Source organism: Athene noctua, chromosome 24 (genome assembly GCF_965140245.1).
Source record: "Athene noctua chromosome 24, bAthNoc1.hap1.1, whole genome shotgun sequence".
Taxonomy (NCBI): domain Eukaryota; kingdom Metazoa; phylum Chordata; class Aves; order Strigiformes; family Strigidae; genus Athene; species Athene noctua.
The window spans coordinates 3,200,853-3,213,610 of record NC_134060.1 but is presented as its reverse complement, the minus strand read 5'-3'; the positions used below and the strand labels follow the sequence as shown (position 1 = coordinate 3,213,610).

The following is a 12,758-nucleotide window of genomic DNA, read 5'->3' as shown; positions in this document are numbered from 1 at the left end:
TGCCAGGAGGGGGCAGAGAGGGGGGATGAGTCTCTGGAGCCAAGGCCCCAGCGCCAGGCCCCGAGGGAATGGCCTCAAGCTGCCCAGGGCAGGGTCAGGCTGGCTCTGAGGAAGGATTTCTGTGCAGAAGGGGCTGTTGGGCGTTGGAATGGGCTGCCCAGGGCAGGGGGGAGTCCCCGGGATCCCTGGGGGGGTTGAAGAGTCGGGCTGAGCCAGCGCTGAGGGATCTGGGGGAGTTGGGAACGGTCAGGGTGAGGGTCATGGTTGGGCTGGAGGAGCTGCAGGGGCTTTTCCAACCCAGATGAGTCTGGGATTCTGTGAATCATTTCTGTGGAGCGGATGCGTCGGGCCATTTGATAGGGGTGTGGGGTGGCTTCGGAGCTCAGACTGAAGGGAATACACAGGGAAGAGCTGGGAATTTGGGTTGGCTTTTCTGTGCCAGCACTGGACAGAGCTGGGCATCAGCTCTGAAGTGCTGGGCGCTGCATTTATGTCTCGGGGCTGTGCTGTGCCAGCTGAGCCTCCTCTCCAGCCCGGACTTGTTTGCCGTCCCCGGTGACTCAAGCGATGTGGCTCTGGGCTCAGCCCAGCGCTGAAGCACACAGCTGGGGGGTCACGGTGTGGGTCTGTGTTCTCCTGGCTCGGGTGGATGAGGTGCAGGTGAGGCCGGGTGTAAGGCCCGGGTCTAAGGCCCCATTTGCCGCCGATGTGCTGAGCACGGTCAGCACAGACACGTTGAATCATCTCCCCAGAGCAGGCTGGGATCACCGGGGCAGCTCTGTGAATGAGGGGTGGGATTATCTGCTCTGTCTCCTGGGTGCAGTCAGATGACCATACTGTTAGAAATGGATTTAATATCCTTAATCGGTTTAATATGAACTTTGTTATCCCCACAGATAAATGTTATTCCTCTACCACAATAGCTGCTAGTCTGCCTCTTCTGGCCATGAGCCCTGCTCCTACCAGGCTGTGCTGCAGCCAGGGTTGGGCAGGGTCCCCCAGGCCTTCCCCCTGCTTCGTGCCACCCGCTGCGGTGTCTTGTGTTCCAGGGAGCAGCTCCTGGGTGTCCCAGGAGAACGGGGCTCTGTCATCCTTCCTTGTTCATGCTGTGGCTGGACTAGGAAATGGACGGTGGAAGCACACCCTGAGCCTGCCAGGAGCAAGAGGCAGGTGAGTTTGCTTTCTCGCAGAGGTAGGGGCTGTTGCTGAGGACACAGGTTTTTATTTGCCAGCATCTCGGCGATGGTTTGCTCTCCAAGGAAGAAACTGGTGTCTGTTTTACTTCTGCTATTCGAAGGACTCAAGGCAGGGACTGGGATCGAGCTCCTGGCAAGGGTCGCACCAGTTCCTGGCACTGGCAGGTTGTTCAGCTCCTGCTCCTCTCGCTCCAGGCCCTGCCCGCCTCCCTGGTCTCCTGCAGAAGGGACAAAACAATGCGAAATTGCTCTCCAGTCCTGGCCAGGACTCTCTGAGAAAGTTGTTGTGGTCTCAGGTTTCAGGCTGCTGTCAGTGGAGAGGTTTGGGGATGGGGAATGGCACTTCCCTCCATCTGCCCTCCGCTAATCCCCAGACAAACGCAGCTCTTCCATCTGTGCAGCCGGAGCCGCCGAGCCCATCACACCAGCCACTTAATCTAAATGGCTTTGGCCAAAGATAAGGTCATTAATTACACAGGGATTAGAAAACAGTCCAGGCCTGGCGTGGTTTGGCTCGCCATCAGTCAAAGTCCTCAGCACCTTGGCCTGGCTGAGCGTCGCAGCTGGAGAGCTTGAGCTGGAAAAGACCCGTCCCCTGGCTGGTGGGGCATCGTCCCCGGGGCGCTGCCTGTCCGAGGAGTCCCCTCACTCGGGTGCTGGTGTTTTGGCCTGGCGCTGGGGTGAGCTCCTGCCCCCGGCCCCCGGCAGGGCTGGGTGCCAGGCGGGGTTGGTGATGCAGGTCCCAGGGGCCAGCCCCGGGGGGAGCACAGGGGTGCTGGCAGCCAGCGCAGCCCCAATTCTCACTTCTGGCAGCCAGAGGTACGCAGGCAGCGTCCCCCCGCCCGCATCCCCATCGCCCGCTGCCTCCCGCTCCCCCAGCCCCTGCCGTGGCACCGCGCCACGCTGGGCCCCTGCTCGCTGCCCGCGCAGGCTGTGGGGGTGCCCGAGCCCCGCTGCTCTCGTTTGTGGCCTCCATCCCCAGAGCTCAAACCACCCAAAACCCCTTTGCTGATCTCAGAATCCACAGCTGTCTGTGCTGTTCAAGGACTTGTACTTGCCACTGTTTCCTCCAACTTTTGGTTTTGGTTTTTTTTTACTATATTTTGGCTATAAAAGGCTCCTGTTGGCTCATCCTGCAGGGAATTTCTCACCCGTGCGGTGCTGGGGTGGGATGTGCCCCCTGCTCTGCGCTGCAAAGCGCTCTGGGGGGGACAGCGGGACCTGAGGCCACAGATGGGGCATGAGTTTGGCCTCAGCCCTCCCCTCGTAAGGAAGAGGCAGCACCGCAGGGAGCCGGGAGGGACGTTACAGGCGGCAGCTCCGCGGCAGGAGCCGGCCGGCACCGGGGCACGGTGGCACAGCTGCCATCTCGCCCGGCACCGGTGACCAGCTGGTGTCTGTGCCCGTGTTTGCTGGTGGGTTTAAAGGATCCGGCTGTCCCTTAGCTCCAGTTGGAGGTTCTGGGTGATGACACTGTCCCAGCTCTTCCCAACCCAGTTCCCACACTGGGAGGACGATCGTGTCCCGGTTCCTTGGACAGGCTGGGGACCATCTGGGGAATGGTGTCACCTGGGGACGGTGGCTCCTGCAGACACGTGGCAGCTGCAGCCACCAAACTGAGCCGTGTCCTGGCCTCTTCTGTTCCCAGGTGGGATCGTTGTGCTGCAGAGCATGAGGGGCATTGAATGAAGCTCTGGGTGATGGGCTGGGTGGGAGGGAGCCCTCAGGGGGGCTGGCAGGCAAAGATAACTAGTGGGGAAACTGAGGCACGGCTGGTGCACGGAGTTGCTGTGAGAGCTGCCAGAGCTGAGCAGGGCGTTGCGGAGCCCGTGGCTCATCTTACGCCTTGGCGGGGTTTTGGGCGGGCTGCGAGGAAGCCGTGTTGCAAGAGCCTAAAAATAAAAGGAGCGGTTGGCCGAGGTTGTGCAACAGCGTGTGCGCCCCGTGGCGCGCGGGAGTTCGGCGGCTTTGGCGGCAAAGCTCGGGTGTGCGCGGCCAGAGCCTGGCATCGGGCCCGGGAAATGTCGGTAACCCAAGGGCTGGGGGCTGCCAGGTCTCCCCCTGCCTTTGTCCCCTTCTTGTGCTGCTCATAATCCCCTGGGGCTGCCGTGGCTTGGGGGTGCCTGTGCAGCTTTGGGGACTCCGGGGCTGCGGTGGGTGGGATGGGTGTCCCCGTGTTGTCACCCTGAGCAATTCGGGGGGGGGGGTCCAGAGCTCAGGGGGCTGTGGGGACCCTGCCCATGCGCCCCGCAGCTCATGCTTTGGGCAGCGGTTGTCACCCATTGCACAGGTGGGGGAAACTGAGGCACAGGCATGCCACCAGAGAGCTGCCCTGCACGAGGGCTCTGGGGCCCTGGTATCACATGGGGGGTGCCCATCGCCCCCCAGCAGCGCAGGGGGGAAGAAGGCTGCGGGGAGGAGAGCGCCGGCGGGCTGGCAGGACACCAAACCCCGGGGGGCTTGGCCCCGCGCCCCAGGACTGTGGCCACAGCGGAGCGAGTCCGGGGGTGTCCCCATGGGGGGGGTGACGCAGCCCCCACCGAGGGCTGGCACCGGGCCCTGCGCTGCGGGGCGCCCGTCGGGGCCCCCCCCAGCTCGGGGGGCTGCAGGGGGGGTTCGAGGCCGAGTGGGTGCCCCCGCAGTAGAGCTGACACGAGGGGGGGCTGCCGGGGCTGCTTTGTCACGGTGTCACAGGGCCATCTGCCGGCAAAGGCACGGGCCGTGGCAGCCAGCCGTGGCCTCCAGCTGCCTCCCAGTCCTCCCAGTCTGCAGCTGCTGGGGCACTGGGGGAGGAGGGTGCCATGGATGGGCTGGCTTGGGGGCAGCACCACCATGGGGGGGGCAACCTGGGTGCCAGTCCTGGGTCATTGTCCCTCCAGGAGCTCCTGGTCACTGGCAGTGTCACAGTGGGGGGGACACGTGGCTGGGAGATGGGATTTGTCCCAGCAGGGACGGTCCCCGAGGTGTGATGGAGGGGAGACGTGGTCCCTGGAGGGGGGGTTCGGTCCCAGGGGTGTCACAGACAGACCCATGGACCCTGATGGCTGGACACGATGATCCAGGTGCCTCCAGCCTGTGCAGTGCGGGAGGGGACACAGCAGAGATGGCCCCACTCCAGCCACAAACAGATTAAATGTCATTTTATTTCACACCCAAAAAAAAAAATGTAGAAAAGAAGAGGTGAGTGGAGATTTAATTACTCTCATTAAAAATCTACCAGGTGAGACTGAGCCGTTTCCACCAGAGTCAGTGCAGATCTGCAGGGATGTTTATTCCTCCTCCTCCGCAGCTGGATGCTCGGGGATGAGGATGGGGACAGGGGTGACACGTGTCCCTTTCCCCCCTCCCCAAGGTGCCCCCGTGCCGTGGGTGCTCGCTGCCGCCGGCCCCATCGGCGCATCCCTGCCTGGGTCCATCCTGCCTGGCCCCAGCACCCCCAGCACGGTGTCCCCATGGTGCCACCCGCACCTTGTGTCCAGAAGTGGGTGTTAATTTAGGGGGTGGGAGTGGGAAGGGGTGCAGGAGCGCATAGTGGGGTGACCTCGGGCCATTTTGGTTCGGGGTTTTTCTTTCTATTTCTGTGTCTTTGTTATGGTCCCTTTTCCCTCTGTACAAAATGAGCGGTATGGTCATGGGCGTAGGTGACACGGTGACGGGCGCGGGGTCGGGGCCAGCTCCGGCGGCCGCCCCACGCTCACTGCAGCAGGGCCCGGATCTGTTTGGACGTGGTGTCGTCGTTGAGGTGCCGAGTGGTGTACCTGGGCAGAGAGGGGACGGTCACCCCGCAGTGCCCCAACCCGCTCTGCCACCACCCCACAGCGCTGCGGGGGACACCACATCCCCCCCCCCCACCCCGCCGTGTCCCCCAGCCTGGCTCACCTCAGAGCATTCAGGAGCCCCTCTGTGCTGGTTGAGGGTTGGTCTTTCAAGACTTTGATGCAGCCTTTCATCTGGTGGGGGGCGGGTGGGGGAGCGAGAGAGGCTGTGAGAGCCTGGATACGCCGTGAGGGGCTGCCCCCCTTCCTCCCCGTCCTCCTCCTCGCTGCTTGTGCGGGGATGAATTCCCCTCTGGACCAGCTTGGACAGAGACGTCCCCACAGGAGACAGCCAGGGAGAGGGACCCCCAGGCATCACAGCTACATTGGGATGCCCTCATCTGAGACCCCCCCAGTGCACCCCACGGACACTCACATCGATCTTGGAGGTCTTTGCGAAGGCCCCCACGGGGTGAACGTGGTCGTAGAGGATGATGACGCCGACCATCACCCGCATGCAGAAGAGGAGGGTCTCGGTGTTGGTGAAGCGGCTCCGGTATTCCCTGCGCCAGGAGAGGGGGCTGGCTGAGCCCGGGGGGAGAGTGGCACAGGGATCCAGCATCGAAATGTGCCCCCCACCCCACTCAGGGTACTCACGGGGTCTCCAGCATCACCCTGCAGACGCAGGCCATGGTGCTCAGGCAGTCGGTCGTGTCCTCGATGGGGAGAGTCTTGTTCTGAAAGCCAAGAGGTCCCGGCTGCCATCTCCCCTCCTGAGCCCTGGGTGGGGCTGGGGCTGGAGCGGGGGCTTCCCCTCGCCCCGAGGGTCCCCCCCCGGCCTCGCTCACCTCTGAAACAAACTTGGTGGTGGCATTGCTGAGTGTTTTGAGCATGGGGGTGGCCTCGGCGTAAAAGAGGGACATCCTGTTGGCCATCTCGTTGTTGACTTCGCTCTCTGCGTCCAGCTGGGGGGGAGGATGACGGGGGCTGTTGGTGTGGCTGAGCCGTCCCCAGTCCTGTGACCCCCCCGCCCCAGGGGGAGGCCATCCCTGGGTGGGGGGTGACAGCACCGTTCTCTCACCTGCAGGTTGTTAATGCGGTTTCGGCTGATGGTTCTTCTGTAGTAGCTGAAGTCGTTCTGGATGGCGGGGTTGGTCATCTGTGGAGGGGAGTCCAGTGGTTGGGATGGGGGGTGAGCCTCGGGGGTCGCACGGAGCTGTGCTGGCTCACAGCTTTTGCACGGTCCCACTTGTGGGGATGCCGTGGGGCCCCCCTCAGCCCTCGTCCTGCATGGGGGGGCACGGCGAAGTACCTTGAGCTCATCGAAGCTGAGGGTGAAGTGGAGGATCTCGGCGAACTGCTTGGCCAGGGCTTGCTCCCGCTCGAGGTGCTGGGTCGGGGCGTACGGGGGGCTGGTGAGGGCCTCCAGCAGGCTCCGCAGGGCGTTCTCTGGGGACAAAGCACCGCCGGTCCCTGTCCCCGCTCCCATCCGCCTCCCTAGCCCCAGATGGGGAAACTGAGGCACAGGGCAGTACAGCATCCACACCTGAGTGCACCCCATGGCTGGGGCTCCCCCCAACCTGCCCCATTCCTGCATTTGGAGAGGGATGCGGGATGCAACGGGGGGGATGCAGGGAAGGGGGAGCTCTGGGTGCTCACCCAGCCGCAGGGAGAACTCGTAGAAACGCTTCAGCTTGGCGACGAGGGGGCAGACGGCGCTCCAGGCCCTCTCCTGCAGCCGCAGGTCGCCGGGGTTTTGGATGGCCTGTGAGGGGGGAGAGCACCAGCCGTCGCCCCAAGCCGTGGTGGGTGGGTGGGCAGCGGGCGCCGGGGTGCACCCACCTCTCGGATCTCCTGCCCAGCGCCCGTGTATGACTGCAGCTCGGCCAGGACGGCCTGTGCCTCCTCCAGCACGGCGTTCACCTGATTCCACACCGCCGTCTCGGCCTCCGTCGGCTGCGCATCTGCAGGGCAGCGCCCCGGGGAGAGAAACCCGGAGGGCTCTGAGCGGGGCCCTGGGCGGCGAGAGCCGGGGTGGGGTGCCAGCACCCCGTCCCACAGCTCTCCCGCCAGCCCGCAGCCCTTCCTGGCGGGGTTTCTGCCCCTGATCCGTCTCCTTGCCCAAGCTTGAGCCAAGCCGCGGAGCAGGGGGGGGCAGGTGGGGGTGAGTCCTGGCTGCCCTGCGACCGCGGTCCTGCTCACGGGGGTCCCCGAGCAGCCCCCAGCCCTGGGCTGGCCCCAAAGGGCTTCAAACTGCCCCGAGGAAGAGGTGCGGAGCGATAGCCTCCGGCCATGGGTCTGCCCCGGCGGCCACGGCCCCCCCCTCCCCGGGGAGACCCCCGGACAGCAAAGGTAGGGGGAGGACGTCTGGGATGGGCGCGATGCGATGGGCGACGGGTACGAGAACTCAAAATGGCGTGGATGTGGAACTCAGAATAAGTACGAAACAAAAAAGGAAAATAAAAATCCCATCTCACTTTCAAAGTCAAGGAAAAAATTAGGGCCTTGGTCAAGTTCGTTATAAGTCAACACTTTAAGAAGGTTCCCCATGTGAAACCTGCAAGAGAAGAAACAAGAGGAAAAAAGCATGATGGTGAGGTGGTGCTCGGGGAAGAGGTGCTGGGCTGCGGGCAGCGGCCGCCGGCGGCCGGAGCCCCCGTCCTCCCCCCGCTGCTCCCAGGGGGCTCAGGGGGCTCCCGGGGGGCTCGGGGGGCTCCCCGCTGGCTGGGGGGGTGACCCCACAGCTGCTGCCGGCCCTGGGCTGCAGCCTCTTCCCCCCCCCAATGGTGATGAGCGCTGGCAGATGGGGTGATGAAGAGGAAGGAGCAAAGGGAGGAGAGAGCCGCCGGGCTCCGGCGAGGAGGGCGAAGCGGTGAGCGAGTCCCCGGAGTCTTGGCTACAGGCGTCCCCCTGCTCTAGCTGCTGAACCAGCCCCAAAACAGGGGGTCTGGGGGAGCCCCCACAGCCCCGTCCCTGTGCCGGGGGGCTGCGGAGGAGGCTGGAGGTGGATGAAGGCTCTGCTGCCTCGAAGGACCCAGGAGGAGCCAGGCTGTGGGAGCGGGGTGGCTGCGTTACCCCAGCCCCGGCTATTTTGGGATGTGCCGGTGCCGGAGGCGGTGTGGCGAGCTGTGCACGGCCTCTCCCCGCCGGGGCCGGGCCCGGGGCGAGCGGTTGCTGCTGCACTATTTTTACCCCCCTCGCTCTTGCTCTGAGCTGCACGGCGGGAGGAAGAGGGAGAGAGGGAGGAAGGAGGAACCACAGGGGCTGTACCGGGTCTAGCGTCCTGCCACAGCGGCCACCATCTCCCGCACGCTCCCGTGTCCCGCCCGGAGGTCTGAGAGCCTCTCCTGTCCCAGTTAGCCCGGGCCAGTGGGAACCAGGGGCAGGTCCCCCACGCGGAACCGGGGTCCCTGATCCCCGTCCTTTGTGGCAGTGCAGGCAGCACGGATCCTTCCCTCCTCCTTCCCCAGCCCCCCCCCGGCCTCCAGGCTGTCCCCATCATGACGGTAGCAGGGGACATGCCACATGGCCACCCGGGCCATCGACTAACAGCAGCGGGCACGTGCCTGAGGTCCTCGTGGGCCAGGTCCTGCTGCTGGGACGTGTCCTGAGTCCCTGCCACTCAGCTGGGAATGACCCCCTGCGCTTCCAAGGATGGGGCGTCTCTCGGGGTCCTGCTCCCCTGCCCCACTCAGCCTTTGTGGGGCACGTCTGGGGCTGCCCCGAGGCATGTGGGGACACTGGGCTGCTTGGGGACACCGTGTCTGTCCCCATCTTCCGGAGAGCAGCCGCAGCGGCGGCCCCGGCCCCCTCCCCGCGCCCACCCTGCTCACGGGACTTACTTTCAAAATCCAGGAAAAAATGAGGACAGTTTTCTAAATCTTTGCCCAATACCTTTATCAGGTTGCCCATGGCCAGCAGACCTGAGCGAGAGAAACAGAACAGAGTGGAACAGCACCGGCGCCGCCGGCCGGACACCCCGGCACGCCCGAGCCCCCACCGCCGGCCGCCGCCGTGGCACCTACCTGCGCCCGTCCCGCCGGGCTCCGCACCCCACGGCCCTGCCGTCCCCAGCCCCGCACCCTCCTGGCCGAGGCACACGGGCGTGAGCGCCCACCAAAACGCGGCGGCTCTCCCCAGCGCTTCTGCCGCTGCCGTTTGCCGGGGCGGGGAGGGAAGCGGGGCGCCGGGGCGCGAGCGTCGGGCTTCCTGTGGGTGCCCCTGGCCACGCCGCTTCCCCCGAGGCACCCCGGTTCCCCCGCCCTGGCCCCCCCCCCCCCCCCCACTCGGCTGGAGGATGGGGGGCTGCCCCAAGTGACCCCCACAGGGTCATGGCAACTCCCCCCTCGATTGACGGGGGTGGGCATCCCCCACTGGGGAAGACCCCAGTTGGGATTTCTACCCCACAGACTCTATCTGGGGGTCCGATGCCTGCGCCGGAGCGTCCCACCCACCCCACAGCCACGGCCCTGGGTCCTTACCTCAGTGCCCGGTGTGACGGTGGCGGCTACGGCAGGAGCAGGGGCTGTGCCACCCGCCTGGATCACTTCATGGGCCGGCGGGGACCTGCGGGCAGGAGGGCGGGAGGGTCAGGACACCCCACCAGGCACCCCCCACCCTGGGGACCCGCAGGTGGGTGAGCAGGCAGGGAAGCGCGGGGGGACGCTGGCTCTCCCCGCCCCGGCTCGCAGCCCTGCACGCTGCCGCCAGCCTTCACCTTATTTGCCTCCGTTATTTTTTTATTGCCAGCAGCCGGTGTCGCTCGCTGGGCTTCCCTCCGCACCCCGTGGGGGACCTGCCAGCAGCTCGGGGACAACCCCGGGGCTGAGCCATCTGTCCCCATCTTTCCTCAGAGAGACCAGGACCCCCAGGGTTGACTTTTCTGGCGCCGCTGGTCGGGTTTTCCACGCGTTACGAAGATCCCTTTATGCTGCTGCTGAGCCACAACCCAAATCCTGCAGGCGCTGGGGTGCTCCCCAGGTCCCTCCGGTCCCTATGTTTCCTACAGGGATGTGGGGGGGTTGGAGTTGGCCCCACGGTGTTAGCAGGCTCCAGGAAGCAGCCATGGGATGCAGCAGGTCGTAATTAAGCCTTTGGGTTTAATTAACGTGACTGGGGAAGGGGAGAGGGAGAGCTGGGGAGGCAGCAGCAGCGGGGAGGGATGGAGCAGCCTCGTGCCCGGGATGGGGCTGCTGCCCCCCCAGCCCAGCACTCCCAGCTCAGCCCCAGCGCAGCCCCTTGGCATCAACAGGGATGGCTCTGCCTTCCTCCCCCTCCTCCTCCTCCTCCCAGGCCCGGTAAGCGGTGGCTTTACATTGAGGCCGCATGGGATGCACCAGCCTGATGCCAAAATTCAAGCTGCTTTGGGGAGCCAGGGCACCCACAGCACCCCCCTGCCTCAGTTTCCCCACGAGTGGCGGGTGCTCGTACCCCACAGTGGGGTGTAAAGACACCCGAGGCGGCCCCGGCGCAGTGACCCCGGGGTTTGTCCTGCTGGGTGCTGGGGTGTTTTGGAGGGGTGCTGGGCCCTGCAGGGTGGTGCTGGGTGACCCTGGGGTGCCTGGGGCAGCCGGTGGGGTGGGACACTCACACCCGCTCCCCTGCGACACGTGCTGTGACCAGCGTGCGGGTGTCCCCGTGCCCGCGCCGCGGTTGTCCTTGACGGGTGGCTTGGGGCTGGGATTTGTCACCGCTGAACTCTGCCTGTGCCCAGGGTGGGGGCACGGACGGGTCCCCGCAGTCCCTGGTGTGGGGACGCCCCGGCGTGAGCCCGGAGCCGTGGCACAGGGGCTCAGTGCCGGCTGGGAGGGTGGGGATCGCTGCAGCCCCCCTGGAATGGAGGGGTGGCTCCTCTTGGGGCTCAGCGCCTGATTTGCACCGTTTCCTCGGCCCTGGGTGTTGACACCCCGTGCTGGCCCTTTGCCCAGGGAGCCATGGCATGTCCCCCTGCCTGGGTGGCTAGTGGGGAGGGCGAGGGGCTCTCCCCAGCGCGGGCTGCCCGTTGTTGTGAAGCTGAACTGGGGGAACCACGCGCCCCAAATCCACGGGAAAGGCCCCGCAGCCCAGCACCGCTCTCGCGGGGGGTGCGCTGCCGGAGGAGGCTGCCCGTGAGGGGTGCAGGGCCAGAGGCAGCGGGTTCCCCCCCCCAGCCACACCCGAGGTGGCCCCGGGTTGTGTCCCTCCTTGTGGTGGCCTCCCTGCACCCCCATCCTGCTCCAGCACCCCCTCAGCACCCTGCCCCGCCACCTCCCCGTGAGCACCCTGCCCCACGGGGACCCCGCAGCGGCTGTCCCCTCCATGGGGACACCCCAGCTGATGGGGTGAAACCCTCCTCCTGCTCCAGGCAGGGCCAAATCCTGCACCCAGGAGCATCGCAACCCCCCCAAGCCTGGGCTGGCCGTGCCGAAGGGGCAGCAATGCCCCCGATCAGACCCACCCCCATGTCACCCGGGGTCGTTTTTGGGGCTGTGCCCCTTCGCCGCCGGCGCAGCATCGCTGTGGGCACCGCAGCCTGGTGCAGCGCCGCACCCCCAGCTGGAGATTGGGGTGCCCCTTCCCCTCGGCTCGGCTCCACATCCCACAGCGCCCCCCCCACACCCGCTGGGTGCCCGTTGGGTGCTGGGCCCGGTGCCCACCGTCACCGCCGAGCCCCTCCTGCCCGCTGCCCCCCACCCATGGCCGCGCCGGCACCGCCGCAGCCGCTGCAGGGTCGGACACGCGGTGCCTGAAGGATTTTTCATCGCGGGGGGGGGACACACACCTTGTCCCAGGAATCAGGGTGCTGGGGCCAGATCCTGCCCCAGGGGGAGCTGGAGCACGCCCAGCCCTGCCCAGGGTGGAGTTGGGGCTTCTTGGGGCTGTCACCCCCCCGCGGTTTGGGAACCTCCCTGGTTGGAGGGAGGTGTGGGACCCCCACCGCGAGGCTGAGTGTGTGTGTCCCCCCCCGAGTGGGGCCGGTGGGGTGCCGGGGGCCTCCCCTCTGCCGTGCTGCGGCTGCGGGTGAGCGGCAGGATTTACCGCAGGGCTGCCGGGGCGCCGAGCCGCAGCACCCAGCCGGCGCGGGCGAGCACCCAGCCCCGCACCCGCACCCACCCAGGGCCACCGCGGGGCTGCAGCAACCCCGGGGGGGGTGCGGGGGGGGGTGGGCTGGGGTGAGCTGCACCCACCCCATCACCCCCAGCCCTGCACCCAGCAAGCCTTGGGGGTGCCAAGAGGGACCCCCTGCGAGGGGCTGCTTAGCGGTTTGGGTCCCCGCGGGGAGACAGCCAGCGGCTGCCAGAGCCCCCCACCCTGGTCTCAGGCCTGGTGGCAGCCTTGTCGCCCGTCCCCCCCCCGCCCCGTGGCGGCCCTCGCTCACCGTGGCGGTGGAGCTGGAGGCGCGGGCAGGCGGCGGCCGCTGCCGGTTGTCTGCGGATGCTGCCGGAGCGCGGGGTGTCGGGGAAGAGCCGCCCGCCGTGTGCGTGAGCCGCCCTGCGCCAGCTGCCGAATGCACCACAAAGACCACCATAGCCCCCCAGCCCCCCCCCCACGCCACTGGTGACGGTGACGTCTCAAGTGTGAGGGAGACGGGGACGCTTAACCCCCTAAGTGCCGGCCGGAGAACCTCTACGGCCTGCCTGGGCGAGGGCTCTGGGTCCCGCTGGGGTGATGCTCCCTGGTTTGGGGGGACGTGGTGACACTAGGAGGGTGCCTCTGTGTGTGTGTGTGTGTGTGTGTGTGTGTCCCCCTCCATCAGAGCCAGCCCGGCTCAGCCCCAGCAGCCGGAGCACCCGCAGCTCGCTCTGAGCAGCGGGAGGGAAGCCCCAAA

The 12,758-nt window shown here is 66.4% G+C and overlaps 1 protein-coding gene across 6 annotated transcripts; it reads right to left on the bottom strand.

Annotated features, from left to right (window-relative positions):
* Window positions 1–4,344: 4,344 nt before the first annotated feature.
* On the bottom strand, window positions 4,345–12,464 carry LOC141969836 (CYFIP-related Rac1 interactor A-like). 6 transcript variants are annotated; one of them, XM_074925985.1, is made up of 13 exons: window positions 12,309–12,464; window positions 9,433–9,517; window positions 8,794–8,874; window positions 7,429–7,508; window positions 6,794–6,966; window positions 6,611–6,716; window positions 6,264–6,400; window positions 6,033–6,110; window positions 5,800–5,916; window positions 5,609–5,688; window positions 5,388–5,514; window positions 5,076–5,146; window positions 4,345–4,954 (listed from the first exon to the last, which is right to left on the bottom strand). In XM_074925985.1, the coding sequence occupies exons 4-13, from the start codon at window positions 7,499–7,501 to the stop codon at window positions 4,891–4,893; spliced, it is 1,026 nt and encodes a 341-aa protein (XP_074782086.1). In that variant the 5' UTR covers window positions 7,502–7,508; window positions 8,794–8,874; window positions 9,433–9,517; window positions 12,309–12,464; the 3' UTR covers window positions 4,345–4,890. The 6 variants fall into 6 exon arrangements, with proteins under 6 accessions (XP_074782086.1, XP_074782089.1, XP_074782091.1 ...); XM_074925988.1 differs by having other exon boundaries at window positions 6,794–6,915; XM_074925990.1 differs by lacking the exon at window positions 7,429–7,508 and having other exon boundaries at window positions 6,794–6,915.
* Between the last annotated feature and the right edge of the window lie 294 nt (window positions 12,465–12,758).